The sequence below is a fragment of the Chiloscyllium plagiosum genome, unplaced genomic scaffold (assembly GCF_037043375.1).
Source record: "Chiloscyllium plagiosum isolate Xiang-an unplaced genomic scaffold, Cpla_swu_hap1 HiC_scaffold_21, whole genome shotgun sequence".
NCBI lineage: Eukaryota > Metazoa > Chordata > Chondrichthyes > Orectolobiformes > Hemiscylliidae > Chiloscyllium > Chiloscyllium plagiosum.
This window is the reverse complement of record NW_028270159.1, coordinates 15,689,971-15,713,144: the sequence shown is the minus strand read 5'-3', so window position 1 is coordinate 15,713,144 and position 23,174 is coordinate 15,689,971. Positions and strand designations below refer to the sequence as shown.

Here is a 23,174-nt window from a genome sequence, read left to right as displayed (position 1 = left end):
CTCTAATTTTCAAATTGTCTAAACAACATGTTTTTCTTTTCTGCAGTTCTCACTTACTATTAACAGTGAAGAGGAGCAGGGACTTTACAGTCTGTACTTTCATAATTGCTACACTGATGAAAAGCCATCTCCGCAGTCTTTCCGGTTTGACATGGATGTGAGTATAAGGAAGTTGTCATTATTTTCTATGGAGCAAGGGAGCTGTTAGAAATATTGATGAAAATCATCAGTATTGGCTCAGACCAATTTTTTTTTCAACATTGTGAAAGCTTTAAGTGTGAGTTTGAAACTAAGTTCATTTCTATAACAGGAAAATTCTGCAAATATACAGAAGGTCAATGAGAACCTTCGAGAAAAAGCTTTGTGTTTCTGGTTCTCGTGCCCTAATTGGAAGTGTGTGCTGGAAATCAAGCCACACCTTTTCATTAATGGTCACAAATTTACAAATGAGCAATTGAGACACTAAGATGGTTAATTTGCCTGACTTTGCCCGCTGTCTAAGGTAAAAGAAACAGCAGCTTTCATTAATGACCAAGGAAACAAGAGGTATTTATTATCAAAAAATTTCTCCTTTTAAAAGTGGAAAAATAGCTTATTAATAAATGTGCAAACAAACTATACAAGCTTTAACTTTGAACATATGCATGTTAATTCATAAGTGTAACAGACAAGATGGACAGTTCTACAGAAGCATAGCTGGAGAAGCACGAGTTAAAAAAAGAACAAATTCTGAGGCTAAAGGGTAGATTAGGTGACTTGCTTCAGTTCTTTTGGCTTTTGTCAATTATATCACGTTGTTGACTAAGTGATTCTCCATTTTGTAGTTGATCAAGTAGACCTAAGTTTCTGCTTGAGATAGAAATGCTTCTTTTCAGAGTCTTTCAATGTGTGTCGTCTCCACTCTCAAAGAAAGAGAGAGCTGTCTTGAACTGCAGGCTTTTCAGAGGTCTGATTGCAATTGTCTTCCCTCAATTCTATGACAAACTGCAAATTGACTTCAAAGTTGTTGCTAGGCCATTGTTTTTAACCCAAAGACATTGTTACCAGCATGTGTTTCAAAAATATTAAATCCAGCTTCTACAAAAGTTGTATGACTTCGTGTAATGCAAGGATGTCTCTCTGCAATTGTACAGGACTTTGGGGAGATCACAGATGGAGTATTGTGTAGTTTTTGTCTCCTTATCTAAGAAAGTATGTAATAGCTATGGAAAGAGTGCAGCAGAGGTTTACCAGACTGATTTCTGGGATTGCAGGACTGATGTATGAAATGGGAATGGATCAGTTAGGACTATATTCACTTGAGTTAAGAAGAATGAAGGGGGTGGTGGGATCTCGCAGAAATATATAAAATTCAAACAAGACTAGACAGGGTAAAAACAGAGAATGTTCCCGATAACCTAAGAGTCTAAAACCAAGGTAATTGCCTAAGGACACAGGGTAGGCCATTTGGAATTAAGATGAGAAATTTCTTCACCCATAAAGTGATGAGCCTGTGGAATTCTTTACCACAGAATGCAGTTGAAGCTAAAACATTAAACGTTTTTAAGCACTAGATGTAGTTCTTAGGGCTCAAAAGCTCAAAAGCCATGAGGAGAAAGCAGGAATGGGATTCTGAATTGGATGATCATGACTATATTGAATTGCAGAGCAGACATGAATGCTCAAATGTCCTACTGCTGCTGCTCTTTTCTATATATTTTTCAATGTATGAATAAATGAACATCAGTTCAATTTTTTTTGTGTTGCAAAAGAAACCTGTTGATTCTCTGCAGCTCAATAGTGTCCAAATGTCCATTCCCACAGTTTATATTCCCAAGTAAAAATATGTGATGAGCTGACATGGTCTAAACTGTTGGAACTTGTGATTTTACAGTATTTTATCTTTTACTGTTAGATTTCTAACATTTACATTTTTAAGCTTCACATTATTTCTACTTAAGACATTTAAACTTACAATCACTCTTCTGCTGAGAATTCAGAGCAATGGAGGCCACTAGTCTTTTGCCTAAGAAGGCATTATTTGTACGTAACAGCTTTTTTGAATTACAATGTGCTTTCCTTCTCTATCATTTACACTTGTTGCAACCATCAGTTAACTTTGTGCTTGTTTCCTTTACTAATGTTCCCTGTATTACCTTTTTCTGCTGTGCATACCTCCAAGGTCATATGTGGCAGCAATTTCAGCAAGTGGAACCCAGAGAGTCAGCATGCATGGAACCGTCCAGGGACTGCATGGCCACACAGCTTAGAGGGAAATTTGTCTTCTTTAGATTTCTGCAATATCAAAAATTTCGGTTATGTGAAACACTTAAAAATAAAAAGATGCAACACAAAATCAAGTAACAAGCTTTGAAGAAAACCTAATTAACAATATTGCATGCAGTAAGCATTCATCACAAATCAGATGTTATATTTTGTCATAAGTGCAATATAATCTTTTTTGTAGATTACTTACAGTGTGGAAACAGGCCCTTCAGCCCAACAAGTCCACACTGACCCACTGAAGCGCGACCCACTGAAGCGCAACCCACCCATACCCCTGCATTTACCCCTTCACCTAACACTACGGGCAATTTAGCATGGCCAATTCACCTAACCTGCACATCTTTGGACTGTGGGAGGAAACCGGAGCACCCGGAGGAAACCCACGCAGACATGGGGAGAATGTGCAAACTCCACACAGTCAGTTGCCTGAGGCGGAAAACGAACCCAGGTCTCTGGCGCTGTGAGGCAGCAGTGCTAACCACTGTGCCACCGTGTCGCCCACAAAATGAACCAAAATTTTAAAATGAGTAGTGCTGCAAAGTTATAGCACCGTAAAACAATTGAAGTCTGAATAACCTAACAACAACAAGGTCTCCCATTCCTTGGTGAGGAACTGATCCACCTCTTAACAAGATAATGTGCATTATTTCGATGTTAGGCTCACCTGTGTTGCAACAGTCCTATTTGACCTCTAAGACCACAGCCTCACATCAATAATTAAAGTCATCACACCTGAAACCCCCTTCTGCAGTTAGGAATTCATCTATCTCTCTTTTAAACAGAACAGTTTATCATGGATATAACAGTGGTAAAGAACAAGGTGGAAGGAGCTAAAAGCAGAATGGCTAATGGTTTTAATGGTGTCTGCAGACATTTTACACTTTATTTAAGTTGATAGAGATTAACTGAGTGGCCAAGACAGACAGTTTCACAAAGGATGGGTGAGGTCATTGAGAAAATGGAATGCAAATCTTGTGGCAAATGCCCACTTGCACTCAAATCCAGAAATTGCACTTTGCTGGAAAGGACTTTCAGTGAGTTCATGGTGATTTATGACATGACCTATCAGTTAGAAACTTGGGCTATTTGCACTGGTCTATTTAGAGCAATTCCCAACAAGTATGTAGGCTGCTGAAATATTGCAAATTATTAAATCAACCAGTGTGTCAAAACACTCCTGCAGACCCAACTTCTTGATCCTAACAGATTTTATGAACTGTTCTGATTGTCTGTCTGTACTCTGATTCTGATAATGTTCCTTCAGTGTATTAAATAGCAGGAATCACAGATCAATATAATTACAAGTGTTGAAGAAGCCAAGGGGTACAACAAGCAGAGCAGTTTTGGTAGGATGGGATGGGAGCTCAATGATAGTCCATTGAGCTGAATGAAAGAAATAGGAACTAGAGTGTGTAATTTGATGAAAACAGGACTCTAGTCGTGTTTCTTCAGTTTGTGATGACAAGGGTTCTGACTATGCTGGAACTGCATCTTGTACTAAGCCTCTCTACTCGCCTCTCTTGTGGTACAAAGCTGCAAGCAGGAGAGCAGGTTCCCATTGTGGCTTACAAGAAAGATAGGCATGTAGTTTAAAAGACAGTCAGTGGAATATTGCTGACTGACCATTAAAAAAGGCCTGGAAATTTACAAAGGAAGCAGTGCATCTCTTTTGGGCTTGTTTCATTGAAGGACTTCAGTTCACCAACTCTTCAATGGAAAATTTATTGCTGCAACAATTTTTGAACCAGAAAGGCCAGCTTAGGCATTGGAAATTTAGACTGTTGAGGAGTTTCTACACTATGTCTTAAATAATTTTGTTTGAAGAAGCAAACGAAAATGATTTTGCTCTCTAACTTCTGATCGGTGTAATTTTCTTTCAGATTACAATTGTGGAACAGAATCCTGGCAGTTATTTATCTGCAGGAGAGATCCCACTCCCCAAACTCTATATTTCTATGGCTTTCTTCTTCTTTCTGGCTGGAGTTTTCTGGGTTTATATCCTCCGGAAGCGCAGGTACTGTCCAAGTACTTTTTTTATCCTGGAGTGCAATGTGCAAATGAATGTGAATTTTACAGAGCTGCATCTACTGCTGTATGATTTCATAGATGCCAGCTATGTAAAACATTTCTGATTCAATTTTTCTATTAAATTTTATACATGTTTTGTAAGTTATTCTGTTTTGAAACTTACCCAAGTATCTTGTTCTATATTTTTATTTAATGTACAAGGGTTTCCTACACACTGTAGGTGTTGATTGTAATGTGTTGCTGGGTGGAGAGGAGGTGTGTTTGCAGTTCTTATGTAAATATGAATAGATTTGTGGAATACAATCTCAAAATGTGATACACATCCCGCAATAAAAACAGAATTTGACTTCCTTGGTTACTCTAAGCCAGTGGACCTGCTGATTTATCTGTAAACATGGTGTTATTGCTGGGTTTATCCAGAATATTTATAGCATCAAATTATAAAAATAATCTGATCTTAAACCAGATTATATATGTTTTAACATGTATTTTTAATAGTTCATCAGTTCAAATTGCCTCCATTATTACCATTGCCAGTAGCAGACTTTAATTGCAACAACTTTGTTCTGTTGTTATGCGGCTCCAGGTGCTTTTTCAGTGTACCTTTGATGGTTTTCACAATTCAAGTGTTTGTATATAGCACAATAAATTCCTGTCTACAATTCATTGAATTACAAGAGATTATGCCAAGTTAATAATTATATTTTCTTGAAATTAGTTGTTAAGTTCACAAAGGTGCCTGGATCTCAGGACTGATAGTTTGATGTGCAAAATAGAACATACGAAGTTAGTCTCAGTCACAGAATTGTTGCTGTAAAGGAGGCCACTTGGCCATCATTCTTGCACTGGTTCAATTACTTAGTGTCAATCTCCTGCCCTTTCCCCATATCCCTGCACACAATTTCGATTCAAGTGATCATGATTTGTTCCAGAGCTATAAATACATTTCACCAAGCTTTCTAATTCAGATTTGGAGATGCCGGTGTTGGACTGGGGTGTACAAAGTTAACAATCACACAACACCAGGTTATAGTCCAAACAGGTTTAATTGGAAGCACTAGCTTTCGGAGTGCCGTTCCTTCAGGTGGTTGTGAGCAGCGCTCCAAAGCTAGTGCTTCCAATTAAACCTGTTTGGACTATAACCTGGTGTTGTGATTTTTTAACTTCTAATTCAAACACTACAATTCCATTCAATTAGCTTAGCATGTTGCTAGCCTGCATTTCATTAATATTGTGAAACATATTTTATGGCTCCATGATAGTTCGTTAGATAAGTACATTGTGGTTCTTTGCTAAATCACACTGAACAGCAGGTTTGGACACTGAATCCTTATTCTAATTTGTTTTGCATTTTTACCAATAAGGATGCTGTAATCTTGAGTGAGGTAGAAGAAAGCTCAATTAGGATTTTCACTGCTGGCTACAAACTTTTGTTTGCTGCAGCATGGTGGTAGTGATTAGATTAGGCTTGGCTCTGATGGCCCCTTGTTTGAATAACGCAACAAAACACATTGTCTGGATCTGCCAATGAAAAGTGGTTTAGGTATTAGAAGAAGGTTTGTACCAGTCAAATCATACTTTTGCAAACAATTAGGATCTTTTGTTTCTTGAAAAGAGCAAAGGGAATAAATAACAAAAGGATAAAAAAACATTCCAAGTGAAATACATTGCCAAGGTAAGGGCATTTTTTTCCACTAGTATTTAAATGTGAAGCCATGGTAGGTCAAAAATCTGAAGTAGTCAGACAGTATTTTGAAGTAATGGCATGTGTAAATTAATTCAGAATTCATCAATTTTTTTGCTTGTTACATACAATCTGATATCCAGGCAAACTGAAACTGTAAAGATTGAGGTTTGACGTTATAACCACATCATGCAATAAAATGGGAAATATGATCAACATATTTACTACTTGCATTCTTTTCTTCTTAGCAGTGATGTGTTTAAGATCCATTGGCTGATGGGGGCGCTTGCATTCACCAAATCCTTGTCTCTTGTTTTCCATGCTGTAAGTGACCTGAGTATCATTTCTTACATCTTTATTCCAAGAACAATGATTACAACATCTTGTAACAAAATCAGTATGTGTATTGTTTAAGATCTGTCGATGTAACAACATCTGTGTAGTTCATGAGTAACACTGATATTTTTCTGTTATTGTGACAATAGTATCTTGTAATGTGAAGCCTTGCATCTAGGCAGTCTCTTTGATTTGCTTGCAGTGACTTAGTTCTCCTTGGGAGAATCCATTTTACAGTGGGTTTTACTGCTTGTACTGAGAGCCAAGTGATTGGGATTTGATTGCCTTCTGGTTTTCAGGCTGGAAAACATACCTTAAAGGAAGGTTACATGAAGGATGCTGTATCCCTCACGTTGTAGATCAAATCAACTGCTCATACGTAACCAACAAGGGCCCCCAGAAGCGTCAGTTCTTGTATGGATCAGGGATGGTCCTACCACAAATTTGTTTTGTTTTTGTTGATGATTTGGTCCTGGTTTCCCAAGCAAAGGAACCTCAAGATTTTGCATACATGCTGATTGATGATTTATGATTCTGCAGTCTGTTGATCAAAGACTGTCAATTCACCAGAACATTTCAAAGCCCAAGTGGGCCATTCACCTTTAACCCCATGCCAGGACATGTTTACATCACACATTGACTTACTGTAGCCAAGGTCTCATACAGAACTTGGTAAGTATCACCTGGGGGCAGCAAATCCAATACTGTAAACACCGTTTCGTTCATGCTGACCGACCCACCTGCAGAGTACTGCTGGCTCATCGGCTGCTGCACAAACATGGTTATATATCCACCTCCAGGAAGTCATGAGGAATCATCTCTGGGAAACTGTGACCAATACAGCTTGAATGGCTTCGTGTGTTGGCGCACATTTAATCTGATGTCAGCAAGAGAAGCATCCCCTCAAAGGAACCATCAGCTGACTGCTAGGAAAGCGCTCCCAATAACAAAAGTCCTCAATACAGAAAAATAAATCACCTATGCATCCATCTGGAACATGTTAGAACACCTTCAATACCTTACAAACTGATGACAACCCTACCTTTTGATAGCACACCACCAGATTCTCTACACACATCATGAAATGCAACCTCGTAACTGACAGGTCTCAACATCTCAAGAATAGGCAAAGGAAGATGGGCCACTTGTTCCATGTGGAACATGAGGAACAGCTCAAATTGTGACTGCAACCATCCATGCCAGATCATTGCACTGAGAGATCCATTCTTTGTGGCATCACAGCCACTCGCACTATGTCACATAAAGCCATTGAATGAATTGTTAATCTCCACATCGACCAATATCTCTGTTTCTCCAGTCATAGAAATAATAAAGGAACATAAACTGACAAGTTCTTAGTCTTAATCATGAGGAGGAGGAAGGAGCTTAATGACTTCGAAGTAAGTTGCCTTCTTGGAAGGAATACATGATAACCACAGTCTACCTGTTGCACAGTAGTGATTGAATGATATTATTTCACAGTCTTCTCTGCTGGGAAATAACACAGTCATGAAAAGCTTTTAAAAAATGCAGGGGGAGATAGATTTGAAACTGGTATTTAGAGCCTTTCTGCTTGCTTAGTGACATTATCCATTACCATGCTGGACTGTATTGCTTATGTATTTAAAGACCCAAATGTGATCTGTATAGAGTTTGTGGATCTTAGCCAGAGCTACAGTTGTTAACATCAACAGATACTGCCGGCAATTTTGTAGCTGTTTTCATGAGATGTCTGGATAAGATTCTATTCCTGACTTGCTGAGAGCTTGGACTTCTGATCTGCTGCTCATGTAGCCATTCCCCAATACCTGGCTAACAGGAGATGTTGAGAACTGTCTAAGTTTGCCCTCATCTCATCTCTCCCTCCCTGATTAGCATGAAGTGCTGCACTCAACTCTTTCACATTGATGGAGCTGACTGGGAGTGAGTTTCTAATATAGGTTCATAAATTTGTTTACACTGATTGTCAGTACTCTATGCTTGAATCTCCTAAATTAATGTATAACTTTTTACATAGAAGCAAGAGTAGTCCATTAAACCCCTCAATTTTGTTCAGCCATTCATTATGACCATAGCTGATAAGTAAGCTCAAAATCTTAATTCCACCCTCCCCCATATCTCTTGATCCCTTTAGCAACAAGAGCTATGCCTATCTACTTGAGAACACACCATGTTTTGACCTCAACCACTTTCTGTGGTAATGAAATCCACAGGCTCATCATCCTCTGGGTAAGGAAATTTCTCCTCATCTCGTTCTTAAAATTATTTTTTTTAATTTTCATATTTTTAATTAACTTGCTATTAAAGAAAATAATTGCATACTTGCACCAAGAAGGCCATTTTATTTTAATTTGGGATGGTACAATTCTTCATTCCTGTTTAGCTGCAATATATTGGTTTCCAGGCTCCTGCCTTGAATCAGGAAAATGTGCGCTGAAATACATGTCATAGTTCCAGACTCTTAAAATGTATTGTGTGAAGCTGCACCATCTAATCCACGTTATATTCATTTCGACTTTTCTTTTCCAGAGTCTTACGTGGGCTTTGGGACTGATACAGCTGGTCATTTAAATGTGACACAAATTAAATTGGTTGTATTCTGTTAAAGAGGGAATCAAAAAATAATTCTAATGGGGAAAGAGGGGGAATTACTGTAGCTTTTGTTTAAAATCATGAAATAAAAAGAATTTTCCTTGGTTCCATTGTAATAAATGTATGAAGATCAATTAAAATGTACCATAAGTGTTACACAACCTGAGAGTTCTATCCTTTTGTACAGCGTTCTCATTCTGAACTGCTCACCATTTAATCCCCATGTGCTCTGAAATGCTTAACTGCCCCATCATCAAGCTGATGTAGCATTGTTGTCATTAAATACTTTTCAAAATATTATAATTGATGATTGCCAGTATTGCCTACAACATCATAATTAGCTTCCTGTTAACCATTTCATTGGGACTTCTGGTTGAAGCTAAATGTTATGGCAGTGTTAGCTCATTCCTTGTTTGCGCTATGATCCCCTGATAGACGGTTTCATGATTTTTGGTATGAAGGTATTTGGCTCAGTTTTGATTTAAAAAGCTGTAGCTGACTAATGAGATTGTTTGTTTGGATCCTGTTTTCTGATTCTTGCTACCCTTTGCTACCAAAAATGCTATTTAATGTAAATAATGCAAATTCCATATCTCAAACGTTGCTCTCATTCAAAATCTTGGGGATTCCTGCGTAATGCTGCTGAAAGACATGAGAACTCCATATCTGTTGGGGTACCAGTTGGTGTCTGTCAAAATCAAAGGCGCATAAACAATGTAAAATTGGGGAGAGCAGCAATCACACATTTGTGTTTGAGCATCAATCTATGTGATACTAATATGGTGAGAGAATAGGTGGAGTTTGTTGGAGATTGAAAAAGAGAGAAGAAACTTTGAATGCCATTTGTTCATGTTGGATCACTGGGAAAGAGCACCATTAATTTTACACAAGGTTACAACATCTTTTCCAGCTGAACTGCAATACTTGGATATGAAGACTGGTTGCTGCAGGTACCTTAAATTAACAGGAATCAACATATCTGTATACATGCATTGCAAACAAAAAAAATTCATGAGCTCTCTGTATTGATTATTTGCCTTCATTGTCATCAATACCGAAGAGATTTTAAAAAGCTGTAACTAATGAGATTACTTTGTTACTGCTGATGTATGCCATGTTTGATGATGGTGTAGGGCAAGTATATAGGCTTAGTTCAAGGTATTTCTTGTGGGACAGTGATAGTGTCCCTACCTCTGAGTCAGGAGGTGTGGGTTCTAGCAAGTTTCACATGCTCCAGAAGTGTATCATAAAGTGTCTGAACAAGTTGATTATAATAATCTCGTTAAGCAATTATAGTTAGCACTGCCCATTCAGTTGAAGTTTCATAAACCTAAAAAAAAAGAAATCTCATCATCCATATTTATAATGACTTTTAATAATGTAGCCCATACAAAATCCTTTATTTAATCCCTGCAAAACTATTTTTGGATTTTCAGCACTTTATTATAAAGCAGTATTCAAGAATTTTGCTACTTAATAGTAGGTCTGGGCTTAAATATTACGTAGGGAAAACTATTCTGCTGTTCTTTCTTGTAGCCAGCTCTTAAGCGTAACAGTGGAGGGCTGAGACCTCCGACCTCCTCCAGGAGTGCCAATGTGCAAAAGTGAGTGGAGAGACAGGCTGTGCGAAGAGATTCCACAGAAATCGTCCATAAAAAAAAAAGTTTGTTCTTCCCTATGTCATCATTCAAGCGACATTAATGCCCCTTGTTCTTTACTTTTCCAACAGATTGATTATCACTTTATATCAACTCAGGGTTATCCCATTGAAGGTTGGGCTGTGGTATACTACATAACTCACTTGTAAGTAGATTTTAACATTGTCCTTTCACTTTTGAAACGTGTTTCTGAAACCAATTCCTAAAAACTACAAAAAAAGCAAAGGAATAATTGAAGGATCATAGCAATTCACAAACTATCCTATCCTGTGCAAAGGTAGTCATGAACAGTGGAATACAGGTCTAAACTTAAAAATGCACTATATTTTATATCTCTGCTTCTCTGGAGTATGTCAAGTTAGAGGCGAATGGAATTGTTGGCTCGTAGCGCCATTTCAAGATGCCATTACCCCAAATCGTTCATGCACTCCTCTTGAGTCAAAGTTTGGAGAGACTTTGACTGAACCATGGGAGCTGATCCTGCTGACTTCACTCTCACACTCACCAGGGAAATCTAAATGAGAAAACGTTTCTATAAAACTATGTTAAGTTTTATTCATCATTCCGGTTATCCACAAATGGCTCAATACAAAAATATATCCTGATGAAGGGTAAAATAATTAATGCAATGTACCCTGGAGAATTTTCACATGATCCTAAACCTCAAGGAAATGTATGCATTGAGTAATCATGCTTAGTATTGCAAAATCAAAATACTGGAAATGCACAAGTCCTACAGCAGAAAGATAAACACTTCATGTGTAGACCTTTTATCAAAACTGGCCTGATGAGTTCTGACAGAAGTCTAACTGTTTATCCTTCTTGGTACTGACATGCCCATTGTGTGTTTCTGGAATTTCCTGTTTTCATTTCAGGTTTAGCATTTGTCTATTTTTGTATGGCCTCAGGCAGTTAGTTCTATGTGCTAAAACTGCTGAGAATGTTGTGCATTAAGTACCTGTCACAAGGATGCAGTTAAGTAGTGTGTCAAGGTGTTTCAAGAGATATGTGCAACAACAAGAAGAATGCTATAGTTTCACTGTTTGCCAGTGCAAGGATAAACGGTGGACGTGATCTAATTGGATTTCCAGAAGGCCTTTGACAAGATGCTGCACAGGAGGCTGCTATATAAGATAAGAGCCCATGGTGTTAGGGACAAGCTGCTGGCATGGATAGAGGATTACCTGATTGACAGAAGGCCGAAAGTGGGGATAGAGGGATCTTAGGATGCCAGCCAATGACTAGTAGAGTTCTGCAAGAGTCCATTAATATCCTGGATGAAAGTACTGAGGGAATTGTTACTAAGTTTGCAGATGAGGCAAAGGTAGGTGGAGGGGCAGGTCGTGTTGAGGAAGCAACAAGGCTGCAGAAGGACTTGGACAAGCTAGGAGAATGGGCAAAGAAGTAGCAGATGGCTTACCTTGTGGGAAAGTGTGAGGTTATGCACTTTTAGTTAGAAGAAGAGGCATATACCAGTTTTTTAAATGGGGAAAGACTTGGAAATTGAAGCACAAAGGTTCTAATTCAGAATTCTCTTAAGGCTAATGTGTAGGTTCAGTTGCAGTTAGGAAGGCAAATAGAATGTCAGCATTCATTTCGAGATGACCAGAATAGAAGAGCAGAAATGTATTGCTGAGGCTGTGACAGACTCTGGTCAGACTGCATTTTTAATATATTGAGCAGTCTTGGACCCTAGGAAAGGTGTGCTGGTGTTGGAGTGTGTCAAGAGGAGGTTTACAGGATTGATCCTGGGGGATGAAGGCTTGTCAGATAAGGAGCAGTTGAGAACTCTGGCTGTGGAGGAGGCCAAGTCATTGAGTGAATTTAAGACAGTGATAGGTTCTTGTCCATGAAGAGAATCAAGGGTTATGGAGAAAAGGTGCGATATTGGGGTTGAGAAACATATCAACCACGATTGAAAAGTGGAGCAGACTTGATGGGTTGAATGGCCTAATCCTGCTCCTATATCTTATTGTCTTACGGTCTTTTGGTAAACATTCCAAATTTTTTAAAGAAGAAAACTTGATTAAATTTCTACTTAGGTTAAATTTAAAGTAAGAACTTTTGTACTATTAAAGACATGGCAGGTGTGCTTAGTCACTTGTGCTGCACAGCCTGCTGAATGTGGGAAATCTCAGATGCTCCTTGCAGGCTGAATGACTATTCTGCAGTCGGGTTTTCAGCCGGGCTTTGGAGTTTGAGCTTTGACTGGAGGCGCAGCACTGCATCATGAGGCTAAGAGTTGCATGGAAAGGTGCTAGGTGCCGAATTGAAAAGCAGGACTTCAGAGTTTGATCATCTCTGAATTACTCCCATGGTGCCACAGTCTAGTGAGTACAGAAATAGGCAGTTAAGGAGATGAATGTGTGGTTGAAGAGTTAGTGCAGGAGGAAAGAATTTAGATCTGGGATTACTGTGTCTGTTTCTGAGGATGGTGGGACCTATACTGGGTTACCCTGAATCACAACAGGACCAACATCCTTGTAGGGTATTTGGTAGTGCTGTTGATGGTTTAAGTATTGTTATCCGTCTAATCTTCGACACTATAAGCGTTGTGGTCAGGACATCCATTTAGCAATATAATGATTTAGAAAGAAACATAACAACACTGGTTCCTATTATAAATATGCCAAACCTTCTGCTTAGACTGTACTGTGTAGATTTTCCTCTGTATTTTTCCATATCATCAGCTTCTGTTGCTCTTAAGCTATTCCCACCAGAAATAGTGGGCACGACGAACAGGAGACAGAATTATCTGGAAATAGACTTGCATACAATTTTTGTAGGCAATTTTAGAGGGTGTGATGGTGGAGGTGAGAGTGCAGATAATTTGCTCTCTCTTTCTGCATGTCACTGGAAAACTGCAATGCAGATACTAGGCTTTGAATCTTTTAAGCTCAGCGATTTCAAGTTGGCATTTTGCGAACCATTCAACTTGATTACTGAAATGCTTGAAACATTTTGTCAGCACGATAAAGCTCCATATGAATGCAAGTCTTTTTAATCATGGTTAAGTATTCACCACATCCTATTCAATAAGAGACTGGTTCATTGTCAGCAACCAAGTATCCATTTGGTAGCTATCTTCTGGAAGTCAATAGTTAGCCCTCTGGATATCCAATTAAATAAAAAGCATCATGTATTTTGCAATGACGGCTGTAACTATCACTGACTCAGTTATATCCAGGGAAATGTTTTTGCCATTGACTGCCCTTGAATCCTCCTCTTTCCTAATGATGTATGCTTATCTTTTTTTTTTGCAAGGTTGAAAGGTGCTCTGTTGTTCATTACAATTTCACTAATCGGAACAGGCTGGGCCTTCGTTAAACACATCCTGTCTGACAAAGACAAGAAAATCTTTATGATAGTTATTCCACTCCAGGTAAAGAACAGTGCAGCTGCCTATTGTCCTTACTGCAATATTTACAGTCTACATGCATCTGTCATTTGTCTGCATGTAAATCTTTTCTTCACTTATTTTGCTGTGAAAGTCCGAAAAAAAGGAATGAGATTCTTTATCTCAGATGTGGGCTTTTAAAAATCTTGATGCAAACTTCATGGGTGAAGCTTGGTATTTTCAGAGAGAGAGCTTGAAAGATCAACATCCATTGTATGGGATGCAATATTTAAAAGGAATAGAAGAAGAATTAATAGGGGGGAAAGTTCGGCATTGAAGAATGATACATTGATGTGTTGGCATTTAAGTTTACTCATGCCTTGAAGCTGATGGATGGTGATGTAGTGTATTTGTAGTCTGTTGTGCATTATTTGATGCTGATACCACTCAGTTTTGTCTACCTGATTAAGATGTAGAGAATTGTTGGCATCCATGTATGCTTCTTGATGGAGTCTTTGATAATGTGCTTGAGAGTGCCTTTAATTGCAGCAAGAACTACATTGACAGATGCAATAAGATGTAGTTAATTTCACCCTCCCAGTGAGAGAGGGGTACCTTTAGCATGGGGGAAAGAAAGGACATTCTGAAGGACGTGAGAATTTGAAGAGAAAATAAGTTATGCACGAAAAGTAGTGGGAACAATTTTGTTTTAAGCCATGTACTTTAATTGCTGGAATAAGAAATAGTAGTGCGAGAGAACCTTAGCAGATCTGGCAGCATCTGTGAAGTGAGAAACCAAGCTTATGTTTCAAGTTCAATAAGACCCTTCTTTGGAATGGGATGGGCTGGAAAATTATGGTTTTTATGCTGGTGACAAAGAGAGAGTGAGTGAAACAAATGGGTCCACTTGTATGTGCATCTTTGGGAGTTTGTGACAAACACACATGCATACGCACACACACATACATGCACTTAATGACATCATCGGTGCTGCTTCTCTCATCTGGGATTGGACAAATTAATTCGTTTTTGCTGCCAATTTCAATCCTCCTGTGACAATACCCTGGCCCATTTGTGACTCTTCCTTTCCTTGACTTGTGTTTCTGGGGGTGCAATGACCACCAATATCCAATATATCTCACTGACCCAGTAGAGGGTGCTTTGAGATCTCAAGTGTGGTCTTGTATCATGAGTATGAAACCAAGTTTTGTCTATGCTGTACCTGACTAGGGAGTGCTTTGCTTTGATAAAATTTACCATGGATGCAATTTTTTTTCTTTCCTTCTCCCTCCTGCTCTCCCCCATTTTCTCAATTGCCCCAGCCCAAAAGAATTAACAATCCAAATCAAATTGCTTTCTGCAGCTGAATTAAATACATGCAGGTGATGACTTGTTGCCTAGTCCTAGGATATGTGGTGAGGAGAGAAACATTTTTACCCCTGTTGCAAAAGTTTGTTAGTAAAACTGTTTTGTTCACTAGGTCCTTGCTAATGTCGCTTACATCATTATTGAATCGACAGAAGAAGGAACGACAGAATATGGACTGTGGAAAGAGATCCTCTTTCTTGTTGATCTCCTTTGTTGTGGTGCCATCCTATTCCCTGTTGTGTGGTAAGTGTGGCAATGGCTTAATCCTGATAATTTTGAGTGAGGTCATTTGACTGGTGGACCTGATAAATTGTGCCTTGGGTGAGTTAGGAAAAGTTAAAGTGCCAACTGACCCTTCCAGACTACCCATCTATGGGATCTATTGAAAAATATAGCCCCTAGAATATTTTGAGTTGTCATTGTAGTAAAATCAACAATTCAACTAATTCAAGTCGAGATAACTTCTTCTACTAATATCCTAAAGCCCAAGTACAACCAAGAAGCTGAAATGCAGCTCAGTTTCTTTCCTGTGCTCTTATTAGCCTACTTTCCACTTGGTCTTCACAGACCTTCTTTTCCTGAAAAGTACAAGTTTGCATGGGAACAAACCTTTGGTATTTTTCTGAAGGATGCACTCTTTGTGTACAAATTAAGACATCAAGAGTCAGGAACACTGGAAGGTTTAACCAAGACAGTGTCTGACAACACACCCAGTGGCATGGTCAACAATGAAGATGTGAACCATAGCCCACCTTATTAGTACCCAGACCCGCACTGATCTAAGCTTCCCAAAGCAGACAATTGTTGTGTATTCAAGATGGATGCTGACATTCCTTAAGCATGTGGGAGTACCAGACATTGATGGTGTGCCTGATAATTGCATGTCCGACACAGCACACATTGATGTGTCTGCAGTTCCCCCAAACAAAAGTTGACAGACTGATTGAAAGAAAATTTCCTTTGCTCTTCTCCCTGTACACTTCCTTAAACAAAACATAGGCACAAATGATGCAACATTGGTGAATTTATGGGAGAGTCCTTCAGAACTCACTGTCAATAATGTGGGATTGTATCACTTAATTGTTGTTTTTTAATATATACAAACTGATGTAGTCATTAGATTAATCTTAACATGTAGCTTACATTATCTTAGTAAAAATCACAAGTACTTAAAATAGAAGTCTATTGATTTAATTAAATTTGTCCATGGACTTAATTTGACACTGCAGCATTTTTCACAAGCTTAAGTACACTCTAATTGTTATTCATCTTTCCACTCACAGGTCAATTAGACATTTGCAAGAAGCATCAGCTACAGATGGAAAAGGTAAGGAGTTATCTAGCGCTCTGATGGTTGCTGTGTCAGCAGTTTTAAACAGAACACTAGCTGCGTGCAGCCAAAAACTGGACAATGCAGAAGATGTATTTGTGTTAAATAGTCCAGTGTGTCTTTGGAAAACCTGTACCCAGTGAACATGGGGTCTTCACTTGCTTATCACTAAAACTATGAACCACGATGGAAAATTAACATGTTTTAAAAAATTTACAGTGCAGAATTACTGTCTAAAATGGCTGTTAAATATAAGACAGAAAATAAAACTGCTAGCTGAGAATTAAGTGGAAGACAGAAAATCTAGCCTAATGTCTTATTCAAACCAGTTTAAGTGATTGCAGTGATTTTAAAACTAAAACAGTGTAGGGTGTATGGAACAATAAGTTTCATGCATTGTTGGTAGAAGAACACAGATGACAGGTTTTACAGTGTTTCTCTCTTAAAATAAAATCTCTGCTCTTATTGCTGGACTGGATTAGATCAGCATCCACTCCCTTCCATGACCTTGCATTTACGGTCATTCTTTAAAATGAAACCAGGACAATGCAGGTCAGGTGTTTGAAATTATTGCAGCAGACCCTCATCGTGTTCTGGTTTGACATCGATCAATGGCCCTGTCAGCAGAGATCATGGTTATCAATTATAGTCAAGAATCTTACGCTCCTCTCCCTTCTCCTGCTCACCCCTCAAAAAAAAAACGCTACATCAGGCATTCTTCATTGAAACTGTCCACCAAATCTGAAACTCCTGGTTTGGCATGGTCAGTATTTCACACAATAAACTTGATAAAATGTTAAACATTAAAAGCTGAAACCTGACTGTGTTCCTCCACTGACAATGCATACAACTTACTGTTTCACACATCCTGCACTGTTTGTTTTAAAATCACTGCAATCTTGTAAGTGGGTTTGAGTAAAAACACCATGCTAGACATTCTATCTTCCACTTATTCCTCAGCTACTAGCTATTTTCAAGCCTCTGAGGAACAGTTAACATATTGGACTTCCTAGCAAACAGTTCTTCAGCAACATTGAGGAAGCATGAGATATAGCTACTCAACAAACCTATAATTCATGGCCACCTAAAAGGAGAGAGAAAATAAAAGTTGAGACTTTGGTTTTTGTAGTGTTCTTCTGCAGTGCTGTGATTTAAGACCATAAGACATAGGAGTGGAAGTAAGGCCATTCGGCCCATCGAGTCCACTCCGCCATTTAATCATGGCTGATGGGCATTTCAACTCCACTTACCCGCATTCTCCCCGTAGTCCTTAAATCCTTGTGACATCTAGAATTTATCAATCTCCATCTTGAAGACATTTAGTGTCCCAGCCTCCACTGCACTCCGCGGCAATGAATTCCACAGGACCCCCACTCTCTGGCTGAAGAAATGTCTCCGCATTTCTGTTCTGAATTGACCCCCTCTAATTTTAAGGCTGTGCCCAGGGTCCTAGTCTTCCCGCCTAACGTAAACAATTTCTGAGCGTCCACCCTTTCCAAGCCATGTATTATCTTGTAAGTTTCTATTAGATCTCCCCTTAACCTTCTAAACTCCAATGAGTACAATCCCAGGATCTCAGCCGTTCCTCGTATGTTAGACCTATCATTCCAGAGATCATCCGTGTGAATCTCCGCTGGACACGCTGCAGTGCCAGTATGTCCCTCCTGAGATGTGGGGCCCAAAACTGGACACAGTACTCAAAATGGGGCCTAACCAGAGCTTTATAAAGTCTCAGTAGCACACCGCTGCTTTTATATTCCAACCCTCTTGAGATAAATGACAACATTGCATTCGCTTTCTTAATCACGGATTCAACCTGCATGTTTACCTTTAGAGAATCCTCGAGTAGCACTCCCAGATCCCTTTGTACTTTGGCTTTATGAATTTTCTCACTGTTTAGAAAGTAGTCCATGCTTGTATTCTTTTTTCCAAAGTGCAAGACCTCGCATTTGCTCACATTGAACTTCATCAGCCATTTCCTGGACCACTCTCCCAAACTGTCTAGATCCTTCTGCAGCCTCCCCACTTCCTCAGTACTACCTGCCTGTCCACCTAACTTTGTATCATCAGCAAACTTCGCTAGAATGCCCCCAGTCCCTTCATCCAGATCATTAATATATAACATGAACAGCTGTGGTCCCAACACTGAACCCTGTGGGACACCACTTGTCACCGGCTGCCATTCCGAGAAAGAACCTTTTATCCCAACTCTCTGCTTCTGTCAGACAGCCAATCCTCGATCCATGCCAGTAGCTCACCTCGAACACCATGGGCCCTCACCTTACTCAGCAGCCTCCTGTGTGGCAGCTTATCAAAGGCCTTTTGGAAGTCTAGATAGACCACATCCACTGGGTTTACCTGGTCTAACCTACTTGTCACCTCTTCCAACAGGTTTGTCAGGCACGACCTCCCCTTACTAAATCCATGTTGACTTGTTCTAATCCGACCCTGCTCTTCCAAGAATTTAGAAACCTCATCCTTGATGATGGATTCTAGAATTTTACCAACAACTGAGGTTAGGCTAACTGGCCTATAATTTTCCATCTTTTGTCTTGATCCTTTCTTGAACAATGGGGTTACAACAGCGGTCTTCCAATCATCCTGGACTTTCCCTGACTCCAGTGACCTTTGGAAGATCTCAACCAATGTCTCCGCTATTTCCTCAGCCACCGCCCTCAGAACTCTAGGATGTAGCCCATCGGGGCCAGGAGATTTGTCAATTTTAATACCTTTTTAGCTTTTCTAGCTTTTTTGTAATGACAACCATACTCGACTCAGCCCCTTGACTCCCTTTAATTGTTGGGATATTACTCATATCTTCCACTGTGAAGCCTGACCCAAAGTACTTATTAAGTTCTCCAGCTATTTCCTTATCTCCCATCACTAGGCTTCCAGCATCAGTTTGAAGTGGCCCAATGTCTGCTCTTGCCTGTTGTTTGTTTCTTATGTATTCAAAGAAACTTTCACTATCATTTCTAATATTACTGGCTAGCCTACCTTCATATTTGATCCTCTCCTTCCTTATTTCTCTCTTTGTTATCCTCTCTTTGTTTTTGTAGTCTTCCCAATCTTCTGATTTCCCAGTGCTCTTGGCCACTTTATAGGATCTCTTTTTCTTTGATACATTTAAACATAGCATCAGTTTTCAGTTGCCATGTCATCAAAAAATATATTGCTACAGGCTGTGATTAATGAAATGATGAATTTTACAGGCATGGCTGGTCTGTGTTAAACTTGGTTAACTTGTGGATTAATTTGGCAAATAGAAGTCAATACATTCAACTTATTATACCTAACTATTGCCTGTGCTGGCACGCAAGTCTGGAGCTGATGTCTGTTGAGGAAATGTTCTTGTTACACCCTATTTCAAGTTGGCTGCTCTAGTGATCCTGTTCAGCTTTTACGTCATTGCATTCAGAACGTTAGAAGCTAAGGAAACTCTAAGTGCACATGTATTATTGATTCCATACTGTATTCTCTTTTGGAAGTGGAAGATGTGTCTTTTGAGATATTGAAGCCCAAACATTTTTGACAGCATTTTGCAGTTATTTATTTTCAGTCTGAGGAATCATGCTACTGCTCGGCTCTCTAATAGCAAATCCATGTGTAGGAAACCAGCTCCCCGTTGACTCTTTGCCTATCAACTCATTTGATCGTGTACTGGATAGATGAAGAGTTAGCCTGCAGTGAAGGTTTCAAGACATGTTAACAGTTTATTGAGTGCTGAGCTACATTTGGAAACCATTCGAAATTGAAGGACTAATTTATTTCTGTGGAGCATTGGAAATGGGCACAGGTGTGGCGTCTGAAGTGCACTAAAGTCCATCACATATCCCAGAAACGTTGAAAAATTGTATGTTTTGGAAAACAGAACAGAATTTGTCCTTCTTTTCCTCCACCTATGTCAAGTTGTATTTTGTAGGTGTGGTAGCTTTGCCCTACTTTTCATCCTTATTTCTGAAGCAGATCTATGTTTTATTTTCAGCGGAATGATTATTGCAGTGGTTCTGCTTACAGTTCATTTAAATGTAACAGAGTTCTTCCTTTTCTTCTTTGTTTCTGTCACTGACCACCTTTATCTCACAGAAAATATCCTGCTGAACTGATTTTCACTGGAATGAAATAAGGGAGAAATTGGTAGAGCAGGTTTAGACTGAAAAATGATATTTTTATGCAAATCTATTCATCTGCTCTGGAAGCATTGATGCACTGCAGTAAACACTGCATGGTTCACCTGACAGCATCATCCAAACTCAGAAGAACCAGAATGGAAGATGCATAGGAGCTTCTCCAATTTCCTTTCCAAGCTAGACACAATCTGAACATGGAGCTATGTCACTGTTCCTTCACTGTTATTGAGTCAAAAGTTTAGAATTCTCTTCCTAATAGCATCATGGATGTCCCCAGACCCCAGGGACTGCAGCAGTTCAAGAAGGCATTGCTTTCTCCAAGATTATTAGAAATGGGTAGTAAAGTGACACCCGCATCTGTAAATGAATAAAATAAAAAGAAAAGTTAAACTTGAGTGGCTTAACAATGTTTGTTATGCAATTAAAGGAAACATTGTTAATATTTCATTACTTTCAATATACCGAATTCTTAAGCCAGCATTCGGCAATGTTAGGAAGCAGAAAAATTGCAAAAGCAGCCCAAATTGAGACATTGCCTTTATACAAAAGCATCTGGCTCCCAGGGTTAGGTGGAGGGCTGATGGAAGCGAAAAACTGGAATAGATTATGAAATTTTGCAGGAATGATATTGGTGCTAAAATTGTAAGAGTTGCTATGAATAATTTTGACAGATGGAGAAAGTTCCTGGGAATTCTGAAAAACATGGGACTCACTTAATAAGCAAACTACACCTTCACACTCCATTCACCATTCATTTTTCTATAGAAATACATTTCAATTTTCTCAAATTCATTCATCCTGTTCACTTATTCTACTAAATATTTAGCCTGTTAAATTAAAAAGATCAATTTATTGGGTATTTCACCTTTATGTTTTTGCTTATTTTAGTTTCAAACATTAGTTAGTTAAAAATATTTAGATTCTTCTCAGCAGTGAGTTTGGTATGCATCTTTCAATGAAACCCTTAACATAATTATTGGAGTTCTCCAACTGCATGAACTGAGAGCATTGCACAATTATTATTTAATCTGAAGGTATGAGTGATAACTGCCTACCATAGAGTTGATACTTCATCCATCAAGGGATGATTTCTTGCTCTAAATTAACATTTTAAAGGACGACAGTAACTAATCCAGTGTTTTAAAAATTCTTCAGAATCACTTGAAGACCAACACCATCATAGATTAATTTGGGAAACAGTTTCAGAAATTTCTGCGCACTAAACCTACAGTTAGGAAGATTAGTAGATTTTTATTTCTAACACAAATGGGGCTTGTTAGTTTTCCATGTGATATTTGCAGCTGAGAAGGAAACTTTCCATTTAAAATGGCTTAGACATGTCTCAAAAATTCTTTTTTGAGGTCATACTATATCATGAATAGAATGAAAATGGAATAGGCTAGGACTCTGTTCACTGGAAAAGTGAGCACTTAGCAGTAACCGATTAAAATGAATGGATGTTGAGAATAAGTTTACGCTCTGGGATGAGATCCGAACAAAGCAGATGTAGTTGTAAGATTAATAAATCCAAAAGGGATTTTAGGAGAAATATTGTAGCCTAGAGGGTGAGTAGGATGTAGAATTAATTCAAACTCATGACCATAGCTGAGGCAAATATCATAGATGCATTTTAAGGGAAGTAGTGGGGGCCCACTTGTGGTGTAGAGGTAGTGTCCCTTAATCAAGCGTGCCAGGTTCAAGTCCCACCTGCTCTCGGGGTGTGTAACAACATTTTTGAGCAGGTTAGAAAAGTGGGTTACATTTTTTTTAATTTAAAGTAAAGTAGATAGGCACTTTAGGGAGAAGGGGATAAAAGGACATGTTGATGGTGTTAGGAGGGAGGTTTGCAGAGATCAAAAACAGCACTGTGACCATAATTGACTGACCTCATTTTGTGTCATAAATTCTGTACATATTCTGCTCTTTAAAAGTAGATTGATTTAATAGCATCATAATTAAACCATTCTATGTGAAATGCTGTCCCATTGAACTTTGAAGAAAAATGTCTGACATGTAAGAAATCCTGATTGATTCAAATGTTCCACCGACAGAAAATAACTGAGCCTTGGCTAACGCAAAGTTAATGCATTTAATTGTTGCTTGACGTAGCGTGATGACAAAAATTGATTTGCATTCAGAATGTCGTGTTAATTTTGGCTGGTGTCCAGAATTAAGAAAGGACTCAAATTTATATAATTCAATTCACAAATTCACTTCATCCCAAAGTGTTTCAAAACCAACATAGTAAGTTTGAAGAGTAGTCACTATTGTAATGTTGAACCCAAGTTAAACTCATTGGCTCCCAAAAAAAGCATCAGTGCTCCTGTAGCTGCATTTTAAGTGTTGACATAGAGCAGACATGTGCACCATGACAAGTTCCAGAAATGGAAAAAAATTAACATCTTTCACCCATACCAGAGACCTATTTGAGGGGAAAAGTTTATTG

The 23,174-nt window shown here is 38.8% G+C and overlaps 1 protein-coding gene across 2 annotated transcripts in view; it reads left to right on the top strand.

Annotated features, from left to right (window-relative positions):
- Positions 1 to 23,174, top strand: part of LOC122564924 (protein GPR107-like) — a 108,103-nt gene that overhangs the window by 18,788 nt on the left and 66,141 nt on the right. The window contains exons 8-14 of one of the 2 annotated variants that reach the window (XM_087998313.1): positions 47 to 157; positions 4,146 to 4,279; positions 6,229 to 6,301; positions 10,635 to 10,708; positions 13,828 to 13,945; positions 15,381 to 15,511; positions 16,552 to 16,595. In XM_087998313.1, the coding sequence (XP_087854439.1) occupies positions 47 to 157; positions 4,146 to 4,279; positions 6,229 to 6,301; positions 10,635 to 10,708; positions 13,828 to 13,945; positions 15,381 to 15,511; positions 16,552 to 16,595 (685 nt within the window). Of the gene's footprint in view, positions 1 to 46; positions 158 to 4,145; positions 4,280 to 6,225; positions 6,302 to 10,634; positions 10,709 to 13,827; positions 13,946 to 15,380; positions 15,512 to 16,551; positions 16,596 to 23,174 lie in introns of both variants that reach the window. The other variant, XM_087998312.1, reaches the window with a different exon arrangement.